Raw genomic sequence first — 27,170 nt, forward strand, 5'->3', positions numbered from 1 at the left:
AAACGCGTTCATTTAGCAGAATCATTTAACTCCTAAAATCATACATTCTAATACCTGTCATGATGGTTTGTGGGATGCTATATGGTCCCGGGCAATCTCCAAAGCAACCTTTTACAGACACATTGTAAGTGTGTCCACAGTGAAGGCCACTCAGACTACATTCAGTGTTGTCCGTCTGGCAGGTGGCTGATGTCATGTTTCCAAAAAGGGGAGTGGCCATGACGCTGTAGTTTAGTGGCCAAGAAGAATTTCTCCAGCTGACCGTTAAATCGTTGGTGCTGCAGGACAAAGTGGGGTTGACATCCACCGGCGCACACGGTACTAAGAAAAGAAAAACGGTTGAAGGTTTGACAGTGAGATTGAAATGATACTGTTGACATTTAACTGTTTCAATTTATATCTTAACTGTTTTGAATTTAGTTATACATGTGTAGAAATAGATATTACTATGTTAACTCAATCACCAGATGTATTGAGGATGTGATAATGATTTCTTTGATCTCTGTTTGAACTCTGTCCTCTCTCTTTTCGTAACAAAGGAGTGGGCTAAAAAGTTTCTGTTGACTCGTCGGAAGAGGATGTTAAAAATACTATCAGCGTTTCTGTTCATCAGGTCATCCTGTCGTAAAATCTAATAGGGTTCAGAGGGCAAGAGCCTGTCTACATCAAAGACTCCAGTCGGGAAGTAACTAAAGATTGGACTGTACCTGTTTTATGTCACAACTCTGCTAAGGATTCAAAGGAGGGCGGGGGCAGGTCCCAATGTAAGACCTTTTTGTATAAAGATGGTAAAGATTCAAAATCCAACACACACTGGGAGCTTTTCACCACTTTTCGAGTGAGCTTGTCTCTGTGTCTTTTAAAAGCTTTTAAAATAAAAACTTGCAAGGAACTTCTTCATCGATCTCATTTATGATTTATTTGAGCACGCAATAGATTACAAAATCCATGTAATCTATCAATACACAATGTGAGAAAAAGGTTTTACTGTCCGTTGTATAGTGTCCAGTTTGGCCACTTGGAATGATAAGAAAAAACTTACTATCTATAAACATTTCTTGACAATAATATGTTATATGTGACCTCACTAGTCTAAACATGACATTCTTATTAATATTACATTTGTGGTAGATGAGTTATGCAGCAAAATCCAGCCGTTTTTATCCTTCTCAGGGGGGCGGCCATTTTGCCACTTGCTGTCGACTGATTGATGACATCACAGTTGCTTAGGGCTCAGGCATCGACCAATCACAGTTTACCTGTTTACTGAAGCTGAGCTGTGATTGGTTGTTAACTGAGACCTGAGCAACTGTGATGTCATCTTCAGTCAACAGCAAGTGGCAAAATGGCCGCCCCCTGAGATGGATAAAGACTGCTGGATTTTGCTGTTGAACACATATTCCATTAACGCAGTATTAACCGGAATACCATATTTAGACTAGTGGGGCTGCATAGAACATATTATTGCCCCCTTTCTAATAAAAGCTTCTCATTACCTGGTGCTTGCCAGATGGGGGCGCTGCCGCTGCTGACACAGATGCCATCAGTGGCCGTCACAAAAATGTCATAGTGGTGGTCACAGAGCAGGTTCGTTAGCGTACAGTTGGGGGCGGGGCTGACGCAGGTGAGCGTCTGCTCCGTATTGGTGGCTGTCACAGTGTAGCTTGCAGCATTTGGATCCGAGTTCCAGAAAACGTGAGAGATGCCAGCCGCGCAGTCCAGCTGGCTGGACACGTTGGTGAGGATGCACGGCTCTGCAGGATGTAAAACAGTCAATTGATGACCGGCACCGTTCTCAATGACATGAAAGCGAGGGTTGCGGGTCAGTGTGTGTTACCTGTGTACAGTGACACAGCATCTCCCCGGACACCTGTGCAGTCGTTGTCCACTCCTGCCACCGTGATGCTGTAAACTTCCCCACACATGAGGTCAAAGAAGCTGCACAATGTTCCATTGGTGTTGCAAACGGAGGTGTAGCCTGTACTGCTCACAGCAACGGCAGTGTAAGAGTTGGCACTGTTGCTGGCCACCCAAGACACAAGAGTAGGATTTGGTGCACACATTCCCACAGCAGTGACATTTGTAGGAGGGCACGGAACTGATGGGAAAGACATGGAAAAAGAACGTTAAATGGCAACCTCAACTATAAATGAAATGACAAATCCTGGAAGGAGGATCCCCCCCCCCCCCTAACCTTCCTCATCCCTTCCCAAGGTCCTTCCTTTATCCCCATATGGGTTTTTTAGTTTTCCCTTGCCCCTTTGGAGAGGTTAGTTAAGGGGATGTCGTTAATATTTATCAACTGTGGGCCTTTGGTATGCCAAAAATGGCACCCATAATGGCACCCATAAAAATGGATATAAAAAATAGAAATACAAAAAATTAATATAAATGAAATAAAAACAAAAAATATATATACATACATAAAAGTAAAAATAAAAACAAAATAAAAAGCAAGATTCAAAAAGTAAAAATAAGTTAAAAGTTAACTCTTTGACTGCCAAAAACGTTAAATGATGTTTAGTAAAAACCTACGGAGGGCCGCCAAGGACGTTAAAAGACGTTCTCCAATTTTTTTTATTTTTTGGGGGGGAAACGGGTGGAGGAAAGCCTTGGCCAGCTGTGGTGAAAGTTTCAAGCAGATCTAGTTAGCCTAATGACTATTTTTGGCCCCTAGATGGCAGCAATGACTCTCTTTTGACAAGATTGAGTAGAAGACGTGAGGCGGAGCTAGAGGGGACAATGGCTGGGGAAGGGAAGAGAACATGGCGACCGGTTGCAAGCAGCTCACGCTGGAGCATTTTTTTTCAAAGACGAAAAGCATCGACCAACGCTAAAGAGCACATTGATGACGACGATGATCATCATCGATGATGATGATGGTGACTCCGAGGTTGACGCCGAAGTTGGAAGCGCTGACGCGGCGGCTATGACGACGTCATAAAGGTTCACGGGCTAGCGATGCTAACACCGGAAAACGCGGAGCACAACCGAGCACGCTCAGGCGGACGTTCAATCGGACGACGAAGAGTGCCCCGAGTCCAATGCATATTCATCGGAGGATTGGCTACAGTCTGCTACTTGCTATTTCCCGGAAAAAAAGGCCGTCAAGAAAGTGTAACGTCTGCACGTGAAACGGACAATCGAAGTGAAACGTATCTGTTGTGCAAATCCTGCTGCGTCTCCTTGCACGCAGGGCAGTGTTACAAAAAGAAAAACTGTATTTGAAGCATCCACATAATTGTAAGTAGTACCACAGTTGCACACATTTGTAAATAGTTTGCGAAATTGTTTTGTCAAATTGTTACACTGTTGAATGGAAATAAACGTATTTTGAAATCTAAAAACACTTTTTCATTGTTGGTGGTGGTGTATTACAGAAGTAAAGCACTATTTAGGTGTTTGTGGCATCATTCATGGACAAAAAGAAGTGTACAATTCACTAGAGTGCATGAAATAACATCGTTTCACAAAAAGCTCTTTTTCTCCATTTTTTGTTTCAAAACAGAGAAATTCGGTGAAAGTAACCATTTTCTATTGTTGATTACTGAAGAACGGAATAAGGTAGAAACAAACTTTTTTTTCTGATGAAAGCTGAGAGTCCAATCTTTCATTTGGTAGTATGTGTGTTTCCATAGTCCAAACACAACATTTTCTGTGGACCTTGAAAGATCAGTCAAAATGCTTAAATCGGCTGGCACTGGCGACATCCCGTTTCTGAAAACGTCTGGCAGTCAAAGGGTTAAAGTACCACTGATTGTCACACCCACCTAAGTGGGGCGAAATTTGTTCTCCGCATTTGACCCATTCCCTGAGGGAGCGGCGAGCAGCAGCAGGGGCCGCGCTCGTTAATCATTTGGTGATCTAACCCCCCAATGGGCTCTTTGCACAAATCCACTACTTCCTGAACTCAGTACCACTCCTTCATTTCCTGTCTTTCCTAATTGGACAAACGGATTAATCCAGGTGTGCCTGGCCTCAGTAACCACGACGACAATGGCCAGACACACCTGGATTAATCCGTTTGTCCAATCAGGAAAGACAGGAAATGAAGGAGTGGTATTGAGTTCAGGAAGTCGTGGATTTTTGCAAAGAGCCCATTCCAACCCTTAACGCTGAGTGTCAAGCAGGGCGGCAATGGGTTCCATTTTTATAGTCTTTGATATGACCCGGCCAGGGATTGAACCCACAACCTCCCAGTCTTAGGGCAGACACTCAACCACTAGTCCACTGAGCTAAACACCCCAAATATATATATATAAAAAAACTATATTGAAAAAAATATGTGAATCTGTGGGGGCCGATACGACCGAAAGCACTCATATTTTTATATTGTTTGGAGCGGGGACTTGATGCCCAACTCCGAATTGCATCAGAAAATACCGTTTTAGCCACCCAAAGTTCACTGTCTTTGCACATTAGAGCTTTTATCTTCCAAAATGTATAATGTATTTACAAACAAATCTTTGAATTCCCTCTACACTGTTTCAGACAAAATCTCCCCCAAAAATAAATGACTCACAGATTAATTTGGAAAAAAATGTATACTCAATAATAATATTAATGCAACATTTTTTTTTTTGCTCCCATTTTTTTATGAGATGAACTCGAAGATCTAAAACTTCTTCCACATACACCTTCACTAATCATGGTGTCTAATCAGCATCTTGATATGGCACACCTGTGAGGTGGGATGGATTATCTCTGTTCACGATCACAAATTTAGACTGGTTTGTGAACAATATTTGAGAGAAATGGTGATATTGTGTATGTGGAAGGAGTTTTAGATCTTTGAGTTCATCTCATAAAAAATGGGAGAAAAAACATAAGTGCTGCGTTTCTATTTTTGTTGAGTATGATTGTACATGCACACGCAAGGAAGAATCTCTGTAACAACCGAGGCTAAATGTAGCTCCTCCCAGACACACAAAGCTTGTCTCACGGTCAACATGTATCATTTCAAAAACTTCCTCGGGCATTTACTGTGCTACTTTCATAAAGAGCAAAGCAAGAGCGCGTGATGCATGATCTTACGTGTTTGCACGTTGACCTCTAAACTGGTCATACTGTAGCACGACCCGGTGGTGGCCACAACCGTCGCAGAGTAAGTGCTGCCACAAGCCAACCCTCCCCTGGTGCATTGGGTCTCTGTGGAGTTACAGTACAGAGGCTGACCCAACCCTCTGGAAATGGTGGTTGTGTAGCTGTCGGCGGGGACAGAGATGCTCCAGGTCACTGTCAGCTCGCCTGACGTGCAATTCATGCCGGCTTCAACATCCTCTGGGCCACATGGTACTAGAAGAAGACGACATCGTATATTAGATATAGTTATATATAGCTAATGCTCAAAACGTTAATGCGAGAGTACCTGAGTCCATGCTAACTGATGTGGAGGTCGAAGGGCAGCTTCCATCATTGTTAGTGACAGTCACGTTGTATCTCTTCCCACAGGGCAGATCAGGGATTTTGCAGTTGTTGACAGTGTGACTGTTACAGGTGAGCTGAGCGCCACTCTGATCCTCTATGGTTGCCGTGTAGTTCCCTGTGGGCTGGTGGTTCTGCCAGACTATCAGAGCGTGGTTGGCGTCACAGTCTCTGAATGCTTCAATGCTATTCGGAGGACATGGTGCTGAGGAGGAGGAGCAGAAACAGTAACTATGTGTAGCGCATTTCGTACATGCAATGGACTGTTCTTCTTACCGGTACTGAATGCAATCTCATCGCTGGCACTGCTGTTACATTTAATATTTGATCCGATAACGTGAGCCGTGTAGTTCCGTCCACATGTCAGGTTTTCCACCAAGCATTCAGTGCTACCTGCAATACACTGGTGCAAATTTCCATCCATATCCCGAATGATTCCAACGTAAAATAAGGCGCCAATGCTTGTCATCCAGGTGACTGTTGCGGAGTCTTGACTGCAGTCGGCTGATGCTGACACAATGGTGGGGGTGCAAGGAACTGGAGAAATGGCAGAGTACAGGTATAATTATTCATCTAGATTTAACTAAGGAAATGGATACTTAAAGGGTCCAGGAAGCTCAAAAACACAATTTAATCTCATGGATCAGCCACTACAAAGTCCATACATACATAACCCAAAGTTTACACGTCCCGGCGGTACATACCAGTCTGAGCCACCTCTCCCAGAACCCTATTGGTGGAGCAGTTGTCATTGGAGGCGACGATCCACACACTGAGGTGTTCCCCACAAGGCACGCCGGTAACTGCACAGCTGTTGGATGATGAGGTGCAGTTGTAGGTCTGTCCTGTGTTGTCCTGTGCTTCGACAGTGTAGGACAGAGCTCCTGCGGCTGAGTCCCAGGTAGTGATCAGGGTTTCGGAATGACATTCAGGTGCTGTCTTTACATTTGTAGGAAGGCAAGGAGCTGGGAGAATGAGAGATTGAGTTACTTGAAGTCTTTCAATACACTAATTTCCTTCTACAATGAGCCCCTGTTTATCGGAGGGATTCGTTCCAGACGTACCGACTAAAAATCTGCAGTATAGAAACTAATGCATTCATTCCAAGTCCAAGTCAAGTCTCAAGTCTATGACCCTCAAGTGACAGTCCAAGTCAAGTCCAAGTCTTTAGGTTCCAAGTCCAAGTCCCTGACCATGAGTACATATCAAGTCCAATGACCACGACCTGACCACGAATCCGACTTGCTAGATAAAGTCTTCAAAAGCAAACACTATTAACAAGTCTCTAAGGCCATGTCCAAGTCAAGTCTCAAGTCTTTGACCCGCAAGTCCATGCCAAGTCCAAGTCTTTAGGTTCCAAGTCCAAGTCCCTGACCATGAGTACATATCAAGTCCAATGACCACGACCTGACCACGAATCCGACTTGCTAGATAAAGTCTTCAAAAGCAAACACTATTAACAAGTCTCTAAGGCCAAGTCCAAGTCAAGTCTCAAGTCTTTGACCCGCAAGTCCATGCCAAGTCCAAGTCTTTAGGTTCCAAGTTCAAGTCAAGTCTCAAGCCCCTGACCGTGAGTCCTCACCAAGTCCAACGACCACGACCTGACCACAAAGCCGACTTGCTGGATAAAGTCTTAAAAGCAAAAGCTATTAACAAGTCTCTAAGGCCAAGTCCAAGTCAAGTCTCAAGTCTTTGACCCTCAAGTGCAAGTCTTAAGGTTCCAAGTTAAGTCTCAAGTCCCTGACCATGAGTCCACATCAAGTCCAAGTCCTTGACCACAAATCGGACTCTCTTGATAAAGTCTTAAAAAGCAAAAGCTACAACAAACAGCAGACTGTTGTTCTGAGTTTGCCACGCTGGTGATTGTGTGTTGTCGCATGTGCCTATTCTACGTCATTAAGAATGGACGTTGTTTGGGCGCATGGGAAGATAGGGAGAGAAAAAGGGACACCTTACAAGCCGCCACCTGAGTCGCACGCACAGAGACGGACATTTGGCGTAAGGAGAGAAAATGAGAGCAAGCTAGACCATCCATCTATTTTCTGAATCGCTTATCCCCGTTAAAGACTCGTTCATGTTCTCAAGTCCCAAAAGAAAAGTCCGGGTCAAGTGTCAAGTCTTTAGAGGACGAGTCTGAGTTGCGAGTCCGCATCTCAGATGTGTATACAATATTACTGTACTCTATTGATAAGTTTTGTGCGCTGTGAAGCCTGTGATCACCAAAGGTATGGAGTCGTGTAGCTGTTATGTTGAGAGGAACAGAAAACTAAGAGTTCTCAATAAGAAGCATATCCCTAAGCATTTCCAGGAGCTTTTATCGTCTTCTCCTGAATGGTCAAGTCTTCCTCCTCTGGTGCTTAAGTGGTGCTTAAGCTTACTACCAGAAACCTTTAGAGATGTTTTGTGGGCTGTTGTAGGGCCAAACCAAATTCAAATGTCAGAGAATGCATGATAGTACCAACAGGCAATTAGAGCCCAATAGAATGAAAGTTCTGAGAGACTTCTTAAATGTTCATTATACTGTACTCCATTTTTACTTTGTATGATTTCAATACTGTGTAGGATACATTGCACATTGTATACATAAACCTAAGAAGAAAGCAAGAAGCTGTAATAACCCAATAAAAACAATCACATAAACCACAGATATCCATGATGTAGCTGGAGTTGCTATGATAAGAGTGGCTATGTTCCACAATATAGAGGAATGCTGATGATATACTCACAGGTTCGGACAAACTCGGGCTGGCTGACTTCACTGTTGCACGTCGAGCTGACGGCGTACACGGTGTACGTGTAGAACTGACCACAGCCTGCATTGGTGAAGAAGCAGGCACTGTCTTGTGTTCGACACTCGGTCAATTGGCCGTTGTTGTCTTCGGCCATGGCCACGTAGTAGAAGGTGTTGTTGGTTGCCTCCCAGCTAAAAGCAATCCCGTTGCTGGAGCAGTCATGGCTGGTCAGAGTGTTGGCTGGTGCGCAGGGCACTGGAGACGGGAGGTGAAGGAGTTTGATGTCGAGCAGTGTGCAAGTATGTCGCCAAGGAAAGTGAAGATTTAACGTCTGTGTTTTTTCTTGAGCACATTGTGTTTCTCCCTTAGACTGACATAATAGCTGACCTTTCAATACACTGTAAAGAACTCTAAATTGATGGTGTTGGGTATCCACTCTCAGTGACTAATGAGAGGGTGTGGCTGTGAGAAAAGTGTCAAAGATACAATAGGTGGAAGCTAAGCAGCATCCCACCGGGACGACTTATCGGCAGGTGACATCGGATCGATGCTTTGCGTGCGTGAAAAATAAAATGAGAAGTGTCGGTCGAGACCTTCCCGGCAACACTCACCTGTCTCGAACAGCGTCGTGGTGTTAGCGATGCTCTCGCAATCGTCCGAGATTGCTGTCACGTAGACGTGGTATTTCTCGCCGCACTTGAGCATGGTGATCTGGCAGTTGTCGGAGGCTGACGTACAGTTGAGCGACGCGCCGGTGCCGTCAACAGCCATGGCTCGGTACAAGTTGGCACCAAACACCAAATCCCATGTTACCGTCACCATACCGCTGGAGCAGCTGTAGACCACCGTGATGGACGTCACGGAATTTATGGCTGAACAAAATTAGTGAAATCAGTTAGTACCTCTTTAGTTACTCGGGCAGCAGAGGTTTAGAGGCTTAGCCTTAAAGGATTCAAGGATCTTCTCGAAAAGTAGAAGCCAAACGTTTGTTTGTCACTTCTTTTTTTTTAAATGCACATGCAGAAGACCATCCTACTAGCTCCAGGAATGTGCGAGCTCATCTTCATCAGTCTCTGCAATTTCTGCAGCCAGCCTTACGTCATAGACGGATGTCCTCTTATGGCTCTCAGACATTTTCAAAGTATGCGGTGGGATCGGTGGAGCTACAACGATGAGTGGCTGAATCCGAAGCGCGCTACACGCTACATGCTACAAAACCCTCGAAGTGCACATGCGCAGCCAAGAATGACAACGCACGACGGTCGTTACGTCAGTCCACCCGGAAGACACAGCAACGAAAGATCTTTGAATACACCTTTAAGGATCTGGATTGGGGACTGGGAAATCTTTGTTCAAGATCCGCCCAAACTGAATCTGATTGTGCATGATTCAAATTATTCATCCTTTGTGCAAACCTTATAAGGACAGGGTTCTGCTATCACCATAGGGGGCGACCCTGCCATTCAAAAGAAACAATTCAGATTTCACTTTTGAGGGCAACCTAGTACCAAGTTGAGGGCAACTTAGGAGCGAGACATAAATGGGTCAGTGTTGTATTATTTCCAGGTGATTTTTTAGTTAGTTTGAAGTCTAAAGAGCAACTGGACATTAGCAATAGGAAGTTCATTGTTCTGCCCAATAATTGATATTCCATTGGCTGATTAGTAAACTCATTTACTGCCAGCCCAGTAAAAATTGATCTTTGACGTCCCTAACCGTCAATGGCAGTGAATGAGTCTAGTAATCAAATCAGTCAAATGCCCGTCGCTCTCAATCAACATTAGATACTCACTGGTTGTTGTGTGCGTTACATTGGAAGCCTCCCCTGGTATTAAGAACACGTTGATCGATGACACCCCCACAGTGTAGGTGGAGCAAGGTTCCAGAGTACTGATGTCCATGGTTGTGGACGACGTGTCCATGGTGACGGGCGCGTTGTCGGGATTGTCGATGTCGCTCACGGTCACTTGATAAAGCAGAACTTTATCCACAGGGTCCCACGACACCTGAATCGAGTTCATTCCGGTCTGGACAAGAGTCACACCAGTTGGCGGCTGCACCACTTTGGAGACAAAATACGAATGCATCTAAACAAAACCAGGACTGAATATTTTTGATCAAAACCCGCAACTTGTGTCGACTTACGGGTGGTGATCGTCCTGATGGTACTCATGGTGCTCGTTCCTGCTATGTTGGAGGCATGAATGTAACAGTTGTATGCAGTGGATGGACTCAAGCCGTCCACTTGCGTGCTCAGACCCGTGAAGGTTTGGACGTATATGTTTGCGGGGACATTCAACTCCTCCACATACAAGGTATAGTTGTCGGCCCCGAACACACTTGACCACTGAAATGTTAGTGATGTACTTGAAATAGCTCTGGAATACGTGATCTGAGAGGTCGCAGGTACTGCGAAAAGGCAAGAAAGAAAAACATTTAATGTCCAAATTGCTTTCAATATGTCGCTAGCCCGGTTGAACAATATCTACCTGTTATGGTTTCGTAAGTGTCGTTGCACACAACAGTGTAAAACTGAAAGACCTTCAGCACGACCTGGTAGGTGTGGCCGGGTCGTAAGCCCTGAATCAGCCTCTGAGTGCTGGGCGGGTACGCCATAAGCACCAAAGGGGCAATAGTGGTGGAGTTGACCACTCTTAAGTCTAGTATGTAAGCCGTAGCTCCGATGTCGTCGCTCCATTTGACATTCAGGAATGACGCTGAAGGAGATGTCACTGACACGAGACTACATCCTGAAAAAGAAGGCAATTGAAGGCATTTAATGGGAATAACACACAATCCTCCAAAATCACCCTTGAATAGCAGGGTTTTGCGTATAATACAGTTCCCTGATTTGCGGGTATCCTTTATTATCAGAGTGAATGATATGTATGAATAAAGCTTCAAAACATACCAATAAAATGTAAATGCTTTTAAAGCCAGGTTAAAACCTGCTCCCCCCCCCCCCATACCTATGATTAACGTCTCTCAAAATAATTTGTAAAAAAAAAAAAATTGTTTTCAAAAATCTATTCATTGCGCTGCAAACTCTTATTTTGGTACTTTGCCTTCACATTTCAAACTTTTTTTGGTCGGCTCTTATTAAACCCCATGTAAAATACACACCCTCAATTTGGGATCCTTTTTCTTGAAAAAAAAGAAGAAGAAGAAGTTATTCACGGGATTTTACAGTAAATGGAGACCATATTCGATTTAATGCAGAATAAAAGCAACCACTATACGGAAGTGTACAACAATAAACAGGAGAAATTATGTTGAGGTTTAAAAAAAAAAAAATTTTTTTTAAATGGTTTTGATTCAATTTAGATTATCTATAAATTCTATAGAAACTTTATGATGAGCTTTTAACATTTTTCAAACTACAGAAAACACACAATCCCATTTTAAGGAATGATTTTGGATCTGCATTTGTTTATCTGACACTTGATTATCATTACAATCATCATAATTGATTTATTAATTGTTTTAATAATAATCATAATAATAATAATAAAAATAAAAAGACTGATAGAAAAATATTTTTTGTTTTTTGTAATGATTACTAGTCAAATGTTTGATTATGTTTGAACACTCACCTGTTGCCAAAACTTGTTGCATCTAAAAAAAAAAACACACAAGTTAATGAAAGTTTAAAAAACAAAAAACAAACTTAATACACAACATAATATTAGTCCAATTACCTGTATGACAGACAGTAGGATGGCTGAAAAAAACGTCCACATCTTATCCAAATGCATTGTCATTCCTTTAAGACGTTATAAATCCATTCACGCTTTCCGAATTCAGCCCTTCTGAATGATGATCTGAAATCTTTACGGACCAAGTAGTGTAGATCAACTTGGTGAGAACCAATCAGGGGGCCCCAAATTGAGGACAGGTGGATGCCTGCGGGCATTCTGTCATCATGAGAAGGAAACAAATGGCGGGGGCAAGTTCGGTGGGGGCACTTTCACTTCTCCACCCAATCTTGCATTCACACCGTCACCATTAACATATACAGTATTTATAAAACAAATCAACTTCATGTATGACACCGATAATGTTTAGAAACAAGACATATGGACAGGATATGAAAGTATTTTTTGTCTTCATGTCCACATTTTTATAAAAATATATTCCTGATCTTCTACTTGTAACATAATCCGATCTCTTTTGTATAACATGCTAGGTGTCCTGCGACAGCCTTTTTTCTTCCACTATTGTATAATAGCTAGCGATGGCGGCCGGTGGTTTTCTGGGGTGAAGCGAGGCAGTAGCCACGCCCAGTGCATGACTCGGTCTGGGCATTGACCAATCAGAGCTGTTCATGGCAAAATAGCAATAGCAGGAGAGATTACCCATTACATGTGGTCAATTTATTTTTCCATTGTGTCATGTTTTACCTTTTTTGTTTTGCACTTTAAAAAGGTTTCTGTTGCTGATTCCCTTATATATAAAAAAAAAGTTAACAGTAAAATTGCGTCTTAGAACAATTATTAATTATATTGTTTGTTTACAAAAATCTAAACAGTTAAAATTGCAATTGTTTGTCCTTGAATTGATGAGCATTAACCATTTGAAATTTTAACTAGACTAAGTGCAATTTCTGCAGAAGTTGCGTGAGAATGCTAAAAGCTGAATGCTAAACGGAATGCTAAGAGCTTAATGCTAAGCTGAATGGTTATGAAGTAAATTGAAAGATAAATTATGTGGAAATGACAAAGTATTAATTGTAGTTGAACCCTGCGATTGATTGGCAACCAGTTCAGGGTGTACCCCGCCGACTGCCCGAAGCCAGCTGGGGATTGGCTCCACGACCCTTGTGAGGACAAGCGGTTAAGAAAATGGATGGATGGATGGATAATTGTAGTTGAAAGATAAATGATGGAAAAGTGCAACTAATGAAATCCAATGCAAAAATGAAAAAAATAAAATAAAAATAAATAGCGCCACCTAGGCATGCAGTACCCTCCATTCATTTAGATGGAAAAGTGCAACTAATGAAATCCAATGCAAAAATGAAAAAAATAAAATAAAAATAAATAGCGCCACCTAGGCATGCAGTACCCTCCATTCATTTAGATGGAAAAGTGCAACTAATGAAATCCAATGCAAAAATGAAAAAAATAAAATAAAAATAAATAGCGCCACCTAGGCATGCAGTACCCTCCATTCATTTAGATGGAAAAGTGCAACTAATGAAATCCAATGCAAAAATGAAAAAAATAAAATAAAAATAAATAGCGCCACCTAGGCATGCAGTACCCTCCATTCATTTAGATGGAAAAGTGCAACTAATGAAATCCAATGCAAAAATGAAAAAATAAAAATAAAAATAAATAGCGCCACCTAGGCATGCAGTACCCTCCATTCATTTAGATGGAAAAGTGGAACTAATGATATTCAATGGAAAAATGAAGAAAAAAATGTTTCCAGCATTCCCACAATGAAATGTTCAATTAAAAAGGTGATTTTTTTTTGTTCACTCTGGTATTGAAATCTGTTTCGAGTGTTTTTTGCTAGTATTGAATCGAGGTTAAAATTTTTGTATCATGACAACACTACTGGGAAGTTGTAATTTTGACACTTGCTATGCTCAAGTCAATTATAAATCTTTGTGTATCACAAATGCAGCTATCTAGTTGGATGAAAAGCGGACCATTTAAAAAAAAATAATAATAATAATCATCGCACTTTCAACAATATTAATTTATTTCCTACAAGTGATGTGTTAACTTGTAAGTTTTTTTTATTTATTTATTTTTAAATAGGAAAAGTACATCATCAGTCATAGCTCCAGGGATTTCTTGTTCATTCATTGTACTTGTTATATGTCCCATCTTTATGGCCTGGATGTCGAGGGTGTTAAATGTCCCGAGTCACTTAAGCCGCCACACATGGCAATCATGAATAGGAGCACGTTTTGCACTTTAAACAAATTGTTTTTGTAGATCTACTCCAGGGATTCTATTTGTTGAGATTATCCTCATGTGCTTGGGAAGTCACATGTATATTCTGAGGATAATTGGTATTTGTTTTAAATAACAATTATAGTGTTGCTTTTTTTTTTCCATTATTGTGTTTACATACTGTGCGTGTTTTGACAAAATATTTTTTTTCTAGGCGGAATCACTTATTTTCTGATCTGCAAAGAAACAATATTTACAGTGGTTCTGTTATTTCTGTGGAATTATTAACCAAATTAAATTGTTGAAAATTGGTTGAGTACTAACGCTCTTAAACACTCAGTTGTAAAATAAGCCTCTTACTCTCACTCTGCAGGAATTGTGTGTCATTTGGTCTCCTCAAGATTTAAATGCTTTTTAGACAATAAGTACAGGTAATTCGATTTGATACATACCTGTATTAGTTTGTCTGTTTTGTCAATAATGAATTGCTGCAATACAAAAGGAAAAGGAAAGGAAGGAAGGAAAAGAAACATAACCAGTAACCACACGGCGGCCATCTTGGGACAGGGCTGCTCGATTACTCATAACATTACAGTCAATTGTGCACTGATTTTAAAATAACTGTCGATTGCTCAATTCTCCCAAATTCTCAACTGATTTTCATTTTTGTTGGTAGATATGACAAACGGGATGACAAGAACAATAGTGATGCATCGAATATTCGGCCACCGAAAATTTTTAAATTAAAGCCGAAAGAGTATAATAGTAAAGGATGTTGTGGACTTGTGATTATGCAAAAAAAGAAAAAAAAAAAAACCTGCTGCAAGCAAGCGCCTGTTTGAATTAAATAGCGAATACGGGGGTGAGTGTCCGCCTCGCTTCTCGCTGGCTTTTCACCGTGTGAGTTTGCACAGGTGCATCCCGAAGGAGAGGGGCGTCACTTGGTGTACAACATTTAGGCAGGTCCTCTTTCTTTCTCTTTTTTTTTTTTTTTATAAGAGCCCCTCTAACGCTTCCACTTTTTCACCGGCATCCCGTTGGCCGTGCTAAATACTTTCGCTAATGCTAGCGCTATTGCTATCAAAACTTTTAAACACGGAAACTCTTACCGCTATCTCCGGATGGCGACAGACCTGCACAGGGCGGCAAGTGTGACGTTGCAGTCCGTTCCCGAAGCCGATTAGCTGGCGCGAACAAATGTAATTATTTATTTTTAAACGTTGGTGAATATGTGAATGTGCGTATTTTAAGTGCGCCGCACTTTTTCCCGCCGCATGCCTCCGTGCTCGCCTGTGCGAACTACATTGACTATAAAGTGCAATCGCACCGCCAGAAAATGCTCAACCCTCATTTGCGGTTTAATGTACCATTAGCCAACATGTCTGCGGTGTGGGCACATTTCAATTTATGTTGTGTTTTGTTAAAATGCCAGTGCTAAATAAATATTTTATACTAATATTATCATTTTGATTAAAAATAATAAATGCAATGATAGTCAAAATTGGCATAATTTTTTGGGGGTTTATTTTTCCTTTTCCGTTTTTGGTTCCGGCCTAAAATTTTCATTTTGGTGCATCCCTAACGAACAACTATGCCGCGTTTTTCAAAGTGTAGCGTAGTGTCATGTACAGAATTGACCAGATCCGTATCAAGACACCTCAGAAGGATCGACAGTCAGATTGTGTTCGGCAAGATGATGCTTCATTGTCATTTGTCACGACCGAACCCGCGGAAAGTATCAAAGCGGAATGGAAATGGGAACCACGTCGAGCAACTTGATCACATCCGCAGGCACCAGCGACCCACGTCACCAGTTGACCTTGTTTCATGTTTGCACCTTCCATTTGGAGGGGAATGAGATTTACAAACTACCGAAGGACATATCTCAGGATTTGCTTGAAGATTTTCAGCATGCGGGGCAGCACGGTGTCTTAGTGGTTATGGTTGTCTTTTCATGTTCTTTTGTGCTTGTGTGGCTTTTCTGCTGGGGAGTTTCCATTTCTGCATTGATACCGCTCCCATCCTGAGGTTACATAAACGTACGCAGCCAATTTGTGTCGTGTGGCCCGTTCCCGTCGAAGTTATGGTTACGCCACCATGTGCTGGTTTGCTTATTGGCTACTGAAAAGTTCCAAGGGAACTTTCGCCGCTCCGTTTATCTTTCATGCTCACTAAGAAGATTGTTTATTCTCAGTTGTACTATTTAATAGATGCCCAGAAGTGCAAGTACACGGCCGTGGAGCCTTTTCTGCCAAAGGAGGTCTAATGTTATCCAAAATGGTGGCTTTTCCTTGTACTATCTTAGCCACGCCCACTCATGGGAGGGATTTTTTCTTTTCTTTTTTTCTTTGCCCATGTGACGATTTGTGCCTCCACGTCTTAACTGGATTCAACTAGTAAGTGTGCCAAGAGCGCAAGAGAAAAGGAAGGCCATAGCAAGTAGAAAAGTTAACGATATAACAACCTAGCTCAAGTCCCCCGGCTAATTATGTGTGCTAAAGCAGAAGCTTGGGAAGGGATAGAGGATAAAAACAAACATTTATTTATTTATTTATTTATTTGGCTGGTTTTGTCGATCACACTCAAAACACTCCATTACACGGGTCTGTCGTCAACTAGTATCAGTTTCGATGCCGTGGTGCAGCTGGACAATCTACTTTTCTGCTCTATGCAAACTAGGGGTGTTAGGAAAAAAATCGATTAGGCAATATATCGCGATATTAAAGTACGCAATTCTTGAATCGATTCAATATGTGGCCGAATCGATTTTTAAACATAAATTTTTTATGTGAATATTCAACAAACGTCTTACTTAGGGTTAGGATTCACACCTTAAGCATGGAAGAATGTTATATTAATGGAACATTAAGCCTGAATATTTGATTTCAGTGCTGTTCAAACATGAAACTGATTCTAAGCTGTTTGTTAATTAAATACAGCGGCTCACAGTTATAAACCTGAAGTACATTTATTACAGTGAACATCTACAAGTTTACTTATTAGTATTTTCTAAATTTGAGTAAAAAAATAAAATAAATAGCAACAATCAATTTATAGATTCGTATCGGGATTAATCGGTATCGAATCGTGACCTATGAATTGTGTTACAAATTGAATCGCCAGGTACGAGGCAATTCACACCCCTAATGCAAATTGTCCCCAACCTATTTTGGCGCCGACAGATTTCGTGTCAAGCAATATTTTGACAGACCATCATAATAATAAATACACATAAATAATTAAAAATGCGGTATAGTACAATATAGTACATGCAATATTTGAATTTTTTTTGTTTTTTATTCTTTTCAATTATTGTGGGAAAAAAACAAACCAGCACCCAATGAAAAACAACCAATGAAAGGATTCAGAACTGGCGTCTTTTGTTTTTGATTTTTAAATGAATGTCATTTTGACCAAATCCTGCTTCCAGCCAAACAGCCTTGGCTAACTTTGCTTTGTTTACAGTGCACGTCACTTCGGCCCGAGACTTAGCGGGTGATTATTGAAGTGAGGCTTCATACAAATCTTGCCAGCAAATCTCCGTGTACCAATGGAGGAGGACAATTTGGGGGAAATTGCACCTTCAACCTGCACTCGACTTAATTCTAATCTAGACAATCAATCAAAAAGATTCCAAATTAGTTGATCTTTTTTTTAATCATTTTTGCAACAAACACATCATCAAAACATACTTATATATGCAAAAACAGCAGTCGTGCGCTCTAACATTCCTAAACGGGGGTCTAATATTTCATCCATGTATACTGGATGTGCAAACTGGATGTAAACAGTCGTCCTCCATTCCGCGGTGTTGTTCAGAGACTCCCTGAGGGATTCAAACATGAAAGTGCGTCAATGCTCAATAACCGTCACATTGTACGCGGCTCCGTGTATACATCGAGCATCTTATTATCTTACAGCCCAAACACACGATGTGTCGCGTTCCTTCAGCACCATTGCACCTTCTTTTACCCGAGTCACGTTTACGCTCTCTCTCTGCCAAGTTCCTCTTGGAGTCCCACAGGTCATGCGGGAAGAAGTTGCTAATATTCGGATTCTCTCCGGCTTTTGTTCTCCCCTACATTGTTACCACACTTCTATGGGCACGGCCATTTTATTTAATGCGAGCCTGTGATGCGGTTACAAGAGCGCGTCAAGTTGCGCGGCAAAACAATGGCCTGGTCCTGCTATTATCAATCGCTTTCACGCATGCAACAAATCTCAGATTTGTCTCGGGCTTACATCCAAGATGACTCATATGAAACTTACCAAGCTTTATTTAATGCTTCTTCTTCCCCGAGAGATCACTGAAGAGAGACGGTATGTTATTTGAAAGGCCAGATAGTAAAATATGGAGTAAGCTGGGGGGGGGGGGGGAGTACTTACCAATGCCGCCGTTAAATCCTGGGCAGGGAACTAAGAAGAACACAAAAGTTCAATGAATTTGAGTTTAGAAAGAACATGTGTAATTTTGAGATAGCAGCTAAACTGTACTCAACAAATGCATACTAGTGAAAGACCAATGTTGTTGTTTTTTCAAGGCCGATACCGATTATTAGTAGTCAAGGAGACCGATAACTGATATTCCGATAAGATATTCATAAGCCGATATTCATTTGCAGTTAAAGAAAAAAATATTAGCGTCAATTTTGTGTGTGTGCATATTTCATACAATAGCTAATATGTATAGATTAGGGCTGCAACTAATTAATTTAATAATCGATTAATCTGTTGATCATTTTGCCAAATAATAGTTTTTTAAATGATAATCGATTAATCCGTTTTTTTTTTAGATTCAAAGAATAGGCAAAAACAAAGCTTGTATGTTTTCACCCGTGCTTACCAGATCACTCGCCACCTTAATGGCAATAAGCTCTTGAAGAGGGTTTTTCTGCCCAGATTTAGTCATAACTGTTTTAATTTCCTTATTTCCTCAGTAGATGCTTTTATCTGTGGATGTGTTATTTGTGAGCGTTGTCGCGATTTCTGCTAGGTGCCGTCGTGGCTGGGGGGCCTCCTCTATTTCCACAACAATGGGCCATTGTCTGTGGTTGAAGTCAATGTGTTAGTGTGATGTCTTTAAAGTCTCATCTCATGTCCGGTGAACTCCGGGTGGGCTGTTTGCTGGGGGCTTTGTGGTACCGCCCTTCAAGATAGTATAAGAAGGTTGTAAGTGTCTGTAATCGGGGCACTTGCAAGAGGCTGCCACCATTGTCTGGGAACTCGCTTGTACCCGGAATATTCTGTAGAAATAAAAGCTTTGATTTTGCAGTACATATGAACATGTCTTTGTCAGGATGAAACTCTCTCTCTTCAAGATAGTATAAGAACGTTGTAAGTAACTGTAATCTTGGCATTTGTGAGAGGCTGCAGCCATTGTCTGGAACTCACTTGTGCCCGGAATATTCTGTAGAAATAAAAGCTTCCAATTAACTGTTCATCGATCTCCACAGCCTGCATTCGGATAACCAACATTCTCACTACCCGAAAGAAAACAAACACGAGGAGGAAAAGGCCTACTCCACAACACTCTATAGAAAATGGACATCTTGTCAGCAAATGTCAAAGTTCTCTTTTCTATTTACTCAACTCAATAGCGCAAAAAATATGGTGTCACAGGAGTGCCAAGATTAACAGGAAATACAAAGGCAATCAAATAAAAGAGAATATTTCCAAATGAGAAAGAAACCGACGTGGAGGAATTTCGAAGAGGTGTTCAATGAGAATTATTAGCAATTGCTCAGTATGTGGAGGAAACATTCCCAACAGGCTATCTTTTGAGGTTGGTGGAAGATGTCATGGAACGTTTTGGAGAAATATCAGCACTGACTAATGCAGACGTGGACGCGTGTTGGCGCGTCTACTTCCTGTTATGATCCTACTTGCGGTCACTAAACATACACGTAGTCGGGAATCGCGTGGTCGGGTATCAACTAGTAAGGCTGGACGATTAGGGGCGGGGCTTTTTGCTTTTCCAAAAGCAAAGTCAGACATCACACAACCGGAAAAACAAATGCTCCACCCAAGGCCATTACTATCGGCGGGGCATTTGTTTTTCCGAGACGCGAAGCATTCAAGTACATGCGATAACAAAACGGAATAAGCAAAAGCACAACGGGGAAAACATTGAGAAATATTCTCTTTTAATGATTGTTCTCTTATTGATTGTTTTTGCATTTCCTATGAATTTTGGCACTCCTATCACTCCATACAAAAAAAGTCTTTATTAAAGTAGTTATTCCTTTTTCTTAATGTAGCTGTCCATGTACTGTACGATCCGACTGACCCGAGTATGTCCTCTGCTGACAAAAGTTGACTTTGGCTCCACTTGGTCCAACTGGCGCCGCCACCACCTTGTAGACATCCCCGCAGCTTTCCTCCTGGATGTCGCAGTATGTGGCGTTGGCAGCCGCGAGGCAGGTGTAGTTGGCGGCTGTCCCGTACAGCTCCACCGTGTGCTCCTGGATCTGAGGTGTCCATGAGGAGTGCCAGTACACCCTTAGGGAGTTGTTTGCCCAGCGATGCAGTTTGACATTGGTCGGGCAGCAGGCGCCTGTAGGAGGAAGAGAAAATTAGGGTTGTGTCGTTGAAGGCTGATTAGGTGTGCCAGTGATGTGTGGCTACTAATGGATAAGCTTGGCATCAATATGGAAGAGCCACTAAATTTAGTATTTTCTATTATAGGCAGTGGTGGGAAGGGGAACATTTGAGTTGAATTAGCACTTCTACTCTTAGTAGTCTCAGCAAATGATCTGTACTTTTACTATACAAAGTGTGAGTACTCTTGTTTTTGTCAGATTTTGACTGATTTTGCAAGGCCCACAGAATATTGTGTTCTATTGCTATAAAAACATGAACCTACCAAAAGAAAGATTAGAGTCTCTTTTTTCATCAGGAAAAAAGCTAAGTTTCATCATTATTCACAAATTTGTTTAGAACTGTGGGTAAATCAGCTTTTTTTCAACATGGCCCTGGTTGATCTATGTTTTGCTCTGCTGCCACCTGCTGGCCGTTTTTGTAATAACTACAATTTCTTCAACCGTTCTCTGCAGTTGAGAGGTTGCATCAAAGCCTTCTGTATGAACTAGCATTAAAAAAAATGCACGTATAAATGCATCTTTGGGACACTTAAAACATTTAAAATAGAACGTATTTATACGTTTTTGGGAGCAGATAAGTTAGGGGGTAAAGCTTGGGATTTGCTTTTTCCCCTCATCCTTCCTTTATATTTTCTTTTTCATCTAAGAAAATCAGGGCATCTCCAAAACTAGAGCCCAATGTATGCCGCTGATGAGAATATAAATACAGTGGAACCTTGGAGTTCGAACGTCAAATCGGACTTCGACCCGAAAATTTGTGAGAAAAATTGCCTCGGATTTTGACCTCATTTTCGGAGCCCGAACACCCAAGCAAAGCCGAACATACCTTGAATGGGTAAACGAGTCAAGCCGAGCGATGCCGAATGCATAAGACGAGAACGGATTAATTGCATTTACATGATTTCCTACGGGAATTTTTTTTTCTGATGTTGAACAAATCGAACTTTGAACACTTCACAGGAACGAATTACGGTGTGTTGAAACTCCAAGGTACCACTGTACTCCCTTTGCTGAAGAGACTATCCACTATGTTGCGGTCCTCACTTGATGAGAAGCCGTGATATTTGCACTCGGACCTGTGTCCGGTGCTGCTGATGGCTTCCAGGTTGACGCTGTAGTTGGTACCGCAGCTGATACAGCCCATCAAGCAATGGACGTCCATAGTGTGACACTTAGCATGTCCGTGCGACGAAGTCAGCGTGGCGACGTAAGAGCGAGCTCCACGGCCGACTGACCAGGTCACGTTGGTCATGGCCTGCGTGACCTGGGTGACATTCAGAGAGGCGGGACAACAAGGACCTTGGAGAGACACAATGTGATGATTCAATGAAATGACATGAATGTATTGTTAGATTTGGGTGACGAATACTCATGAAGTACCTGTTTCTAAAATGTTACTGTATCCGGGTAGACTCCGTCCTGCAGACGTGGAGGCCACGGCCGTGACCTCGTACGTTGAACCGCAGGGCAACTGCGTAAGCTCACAGGAAGTGTTTCTTCCATGGCAAGTGTGTGTATCAGAGCGCCCAATGGCAATGATTTTGTAATCTGTATTTTGGCTATTTGGGGTGCTGAATAGGACTCGGTATGAGGACTGGTTGAACTGCGTCATATTCAGAATCTCTGGCGAACACGGAGCTGCAGATAGACAGGACATTGGTGTTCTTAGTCAAATCCGTTCCACAAGTCAATGTCGAACTACAGGGCGTCCTCGGTTTATGACAGTGCCTGCCGACCGCCCTCGAGGTTACAAATTGCGCTCAATGAACTAGTTAGTGCAGAGGAAAAATGATACATTTTCTCGAAAACTTCCTGTAGTCTGTTATCGTGACACTGGGCTCTCAGCATTGACACAATAAGACAACAGCGCCTCAACGGTGCCACTGTCTCATGATCGTTACCTGTCTGGTGCGTGTGTGGCAGGCAAGTGCCGTTGCACCCTCGTAGCTCGCTACACGACGCGACCACCACGTTATAAACACGGTTACACCTCAAATCTGACAGCGCGCACACCGGCGCCGTGTCGTTACAGCGGATGACTTCGTCAACCTGCTTTGCTGTCGTTTGGTAAAGCTCTGACCCTTTGACCGGTAGCCACGTGATCTCCAGGGTCTCTGTAGAAACAGACTTTACAGAAACACCTTCTGGGCAGCATGGAACTAGCAGGAGAGGATAGAGAACAGAAGAAAATAGTTGGAAATTATTCATGATGGGTCAAATAAAAGCAATTATTTTCATGTTTGTGAATTTCTATCGGCGTGATCTTTCCTACTGGTGGTGTAGTTCTGCACGTGTGCAAAGGGACTGGAGCCAGCCTGGTTGTAGGGGAAGACGCTGGTGAGGTAGGTATAGCTGCACACGCACAGGAAGTGGCAGCTGGTTCCGGTGGTGTTACACGACTTCTCAATACCGTCGTCCCGTTTTATGAAAGCTATGTAGAACTCTACTACCGGCACCTCATCCCACATGACTGAGCAGTTGTCAGCTTGGGCTTCCTCCACCCAGATGTTGTCTGGGGGACACGGGTCTAACACATGGAAGGAAAGGGAATCGGGAACAAAAGTCATTTTGGTTATAGTCAATATTTTGTCGGTACTGTATAGTGGCAACTAGGCAAGGGTGACCCACATGTCATGTAGTCAGCTTCAGGTGAGGGTAAGCTGGGTCCAGCAGAGTTGAAAGCCGTGACAGAGACAGAGTGATTCTGACCACATCCCACCGGACTGATGTAACAGTGGTTACTGACTGCGTTTGTACAGTTTTGGCCATTTGTGGTCCAAGCAAGGTAGTCCTCAGCTCCTTGTACTGACATCCATTGCACAAGAATTCCGAGGGAGCCACCCAGAGTCACCTGGACGTGGACCAAATCTGGACTTGCTGGACCTTTAACAAGAAACCAAAGGAACATTAATATCAGCAGTGGTGCCTTGACTTACGAGTCCCGATCACTTGGTTGATTTTTATTCTTCACTCTTGGTGTATCTGCAGCAGGGTGCTCATGCTGGTGGAACCACATTTTCATGCTAGCGCAAGTCTTGTTGCACATGTTTACCAATGTGCCCCTGTGACAATTTGATGGCAGAAAGTGGATCGATACTTAATCCTGCTCTGACCATGTCTAGCCTAAGTGCTGGCATCGGGTAGACCACTGGTCTAATATAATTTAGGTGAATTTGATTGGGAGGGAGTGAGGGTCTCCAAGTACCTACTTCTCGGCATTTATGTTTTGGACCCCCATGTGCCCGCAGTGCTTGACTAGCGCATCACATTTAAAGGGATTAGAGGAGCTCTTTTGATTGTCTATGATTAAAGTTGGCTGTGATGACTCCCACAATGCCTGAAACTCTGTTTCCCAGATCCACCGGCCTGCGCTCGTCTGCAAAATTACCAAAACCGGGTCTAACCCGCCTCTAACAGGATTTATGCCCTTCATAAAAACAGAGCATTCTGTCACATCTGGCCACCAGTTCACATGGTTACCTTGCTGTCAGTCTACTGTGGTTCGTGTTCATATTTTCATATTTTTGTAGTATTTTGCACATATCTGGCATTTGTTTGTAATTAGTTTTTTCTAACCTTGGGTCTTAAGAAAGTGAGTGACAAGGAATTGATAAATGGTCTAACACTAGGCAAGGGCTTTAAAGTAACTCCCAAGATGCATAAAAATATCAAGAAGAGGAAAACAGATTTGAGATACAAGTGATTTGAGTTATAAGCATGTCCTTGGAACAACTTAACCTCATAAGTCGAGGTTTTGCAGACCAAGTAAAGATTGGACGTCAAAGTAAAAACTGTGCTTCTCACGTGTGATCTGGCACACAGTGAGGTCGTCACCAGCGCGACCTTCAGAGTCCCAGGCTTCGCCCTTGATGCAGTAAGTTGTCCCAGCCTCAAGGTCACCGAAGGTCATGTTGTGGTCAGTGGTGTTGACCTTGAGGCGTGTGCTGGAGCCCTGCTGGATGATGCAGAGCGTGTAGAGGACGGCGTACTCAACGGGGGACCACGTGACCAGGATGGTGTCATCATGAGGGGCGGAGGTGGTCAACTGCGGTGCCATCACCACTGAAGACAAAATATATCAAGATGCACCAAATACAATATGTTGTTTTGTAAAAGATGTACAACACCGCGCATCCCTGCGATTGGATTTCACGGCGTTCTCCCTGGGGAATGGACAACACCTTGTTCTCATGGTTTCTCTTTACATTTTATGAAAACGCTGCATCACATCGGGTGGATAGAGTTTCCACCATTCTGCATAGGCTGAAGAACTCCATGACGATAACAATGAGAATTGAAACGGCACACTGTTATGGCCAGCGGAGTGAGACAAGTCATTGTTCTATGGGAACAACACTTCATACACAGATTTGCATCTTCGGTCAATTGCTTGTCAAGTGCAAGCCTGCTGAGTGAAAGTGATTGGAAATTTTGACTACAGGAGAGCTAACAGGACCAAACCCACCATAGGTGCGAATATGCAACACTGTAAAAAATAAATACATTTAAAACACATTTTAAACATATCTGAATAACAACAAAAATGCAAACATACAAAAAATATGAATTGTAGTGTCTTTCTACAATACATGCATGTGCCTATAAGAGGCGGGGCCTAGTGGGGTCATTTATTATCACCATCTACACATTAATCAATGTCTTACTACTACCTGTTCTGGCCTTGACAGGGTGGGACGGTTGGCTCCGCCCTCCTGAGTTGATTGACATGACGCTCAGCCTGTAGTTGGTATAGGGTTGAAGCCCCACCACAGTGGCCGGGGAGCTGCTCACTGTGGTTTCTGAGAAGAAATCACCACTCTGCAACAGGGTGTAACTGGTTGCCCCGGCAACCTCTGTGAACTCCACAGTGATGCTGTCACTGTGCTTGGAGTAGGCCTGCACAATGCTGGGCACGTCGGGGGCTAAGGGTGGATGCAAAGACGTTAATGCAGTTGGACAGAATGTGAGCTCAAGACCGTTTTATGTATTGCATCACTCATGGCTCTAAGACCTTTGGAAAAGAGCTTTGCAAGATGATGTAACCACAGTTGATTGCAGGTTTTTTGTCTGGTCGGGATGTGGTAACTAAGAGCTGCTGCGTTTACTGACCTGTTGTTTCCTCAGTCTCTGCAATGCTCAGCACGTTGAGAGCGTCATCCATGGCCTGTAGTTGCACGGCGTACACCGTGTTTGGCGATAGAGAATTGATCGAGCCCATCGTTACGTCACGGCTGAACTGAGCGTAAAACGAGCGCTCGGAAGAGTTTCGGGGAGTTGCCGTAATCTTGTAGGAGGTGGCGCCGGCATATCCTGTCCACTGCATGGTTATACTTTTGGATGTGACCGTGAAGACGGACAAAGTCACGTCTGGAGGAATCCGAGATAATGACGTGTGATTACACAAGGGAAAATCTGAGGGGCAATTTTATGCGGTGGTATCTTGACTTACAGGTTTCATTTGTTTCAGACACTTTTTTTTTTTTTAACTTAATCTTAATAAAGAATTTTTTTTGAAGAAATACGCTGGTTTATGAAGTTTAATTACTGTGTATAGTGTAGTATTTGTGTGTTGGATGTGTGCCTTTAAGGGGTGTGGCTTAGTGACTGACATCACGAGCTGAAGGCAGAGCTGCTCCTTGCGAGTGTATTGATTTTGTGTTTGTGTGTTTGACTGTTTGTCCCAATTCAATAAACAGTTGAGCGCAAGTCGATCGATGACTGCGGATCCCCCTTTGGCTCCTCCCACTCTAAATCTAAGGGCATTACAGTACCTTAAAAAAATAATCTCTTCAGTCGAGCTTTGATGTATCTCTTATATTGTAAGTCAGGGTATCACCGTATTTTCATTTAGCGAAGAAAATTGAATATAGAAATGCAAAAAAAAAAATGTTTTTACCATTTTCAGCTTTGCATATCTGAAAACGACAAACAATGTAATCAATGAATGAAACTGCAATATTATACATTTGAAGGACATGATTCCAAGGTCAGGGGTCAATGGCTGTTGTATCCTGAGGGAACAAGAAGCAGCAGGCTGCACATTGCTTTCACTCAACACAGATTTCAGCGCAGGTATTTCTTTCAGGTCTGAATGAATTTGTCTGTTGAGGGGCGGGTGTGCATACCACACACACTCGATGAAAGCCGTAAAAATCAAAAGAGCCTGTGTGTTCACAATCATACCGCTCTGCAATGTAATATTGTTGAAGTGCACATAAAACGGGCCTTATATCACGGTTGAGAAAACAACTTGGTGAATTGGTGTGTCAGCGTTCTCATTAGTTGTTAGTTATGTTAACTCTATGTACAAAATAACTGGTAAAAGTAGAAGTACTCATTCGACACCTGTACTTAAAAGTATGAAAGTACAGAATGAAATGTTAAGTACGGAAATAAATGTTGTTGTTTTTTTTTACAGTTAATTATATACATTACACTCCGTATGAAGTTCCCCACTTTTATTTACAATATTGCTTGTATCGAGAAGCAAAAAAAATTCACGTAAATTG

General features: G+C 42.4%; 2 protein-coding genes across 2 annotated transcripts in view; one reads left to right on the forward strand and one right to left on the reverse strand.

Annotated features, from left to right (window-relative positions):
* gpsm2 (G protein signaling modulator 2) overlaps positions 1–27,170 on the forward strand; it is a 94,574-nt gene that overhangs the window by 29,396 nt on the left and 38,008 nt on the right. The gene's annotated exons all lie outside the window — the stretch shown is intronic.
* Positions 18,338–25,999, reverse strand: LOC144044390 (fibronectin type III domain-containing protein 7-like). Its single transcript, XM_077558770.1, has 11 exons — positions 25,771–25,999; positions 25,332–25,583; positions 24,466–24,723; positions 23,290–23,544; positions 22,934–23,188; positions 22,563–22,820; positions 22,042–22,299; positions 21,706–21,960; positions 20,349–20,615; positions 18,449–18,478; positions 18,338–18,369 (listed from the first exon to the last, which is right to left on the reverse strand). Exons 1-11 carry the CDS (start codon positions 25,982–25,984, stop codon positions 18,338–18,340), a joined length of 2,334 nt encoding a protein of 777 aa, XP_077414896.1. The 5' UTR covers positions 25,985–25,999.

This window comes from Vanacampus margaritifer, chromosome 2 (assembly GCF_051991255.1).
Source record: "Vanacampus margaritifer isolate UIUO_Vmar chromosome 2, RoL_Vmar_1.0, whole genome shotgun sequence".
NCBI lineage: Eukaryota > Metazoa > Chordata > Actinopteri > Syngnathiformes > Syngnathidae > Vanacampus > Vanacampus margaritifer.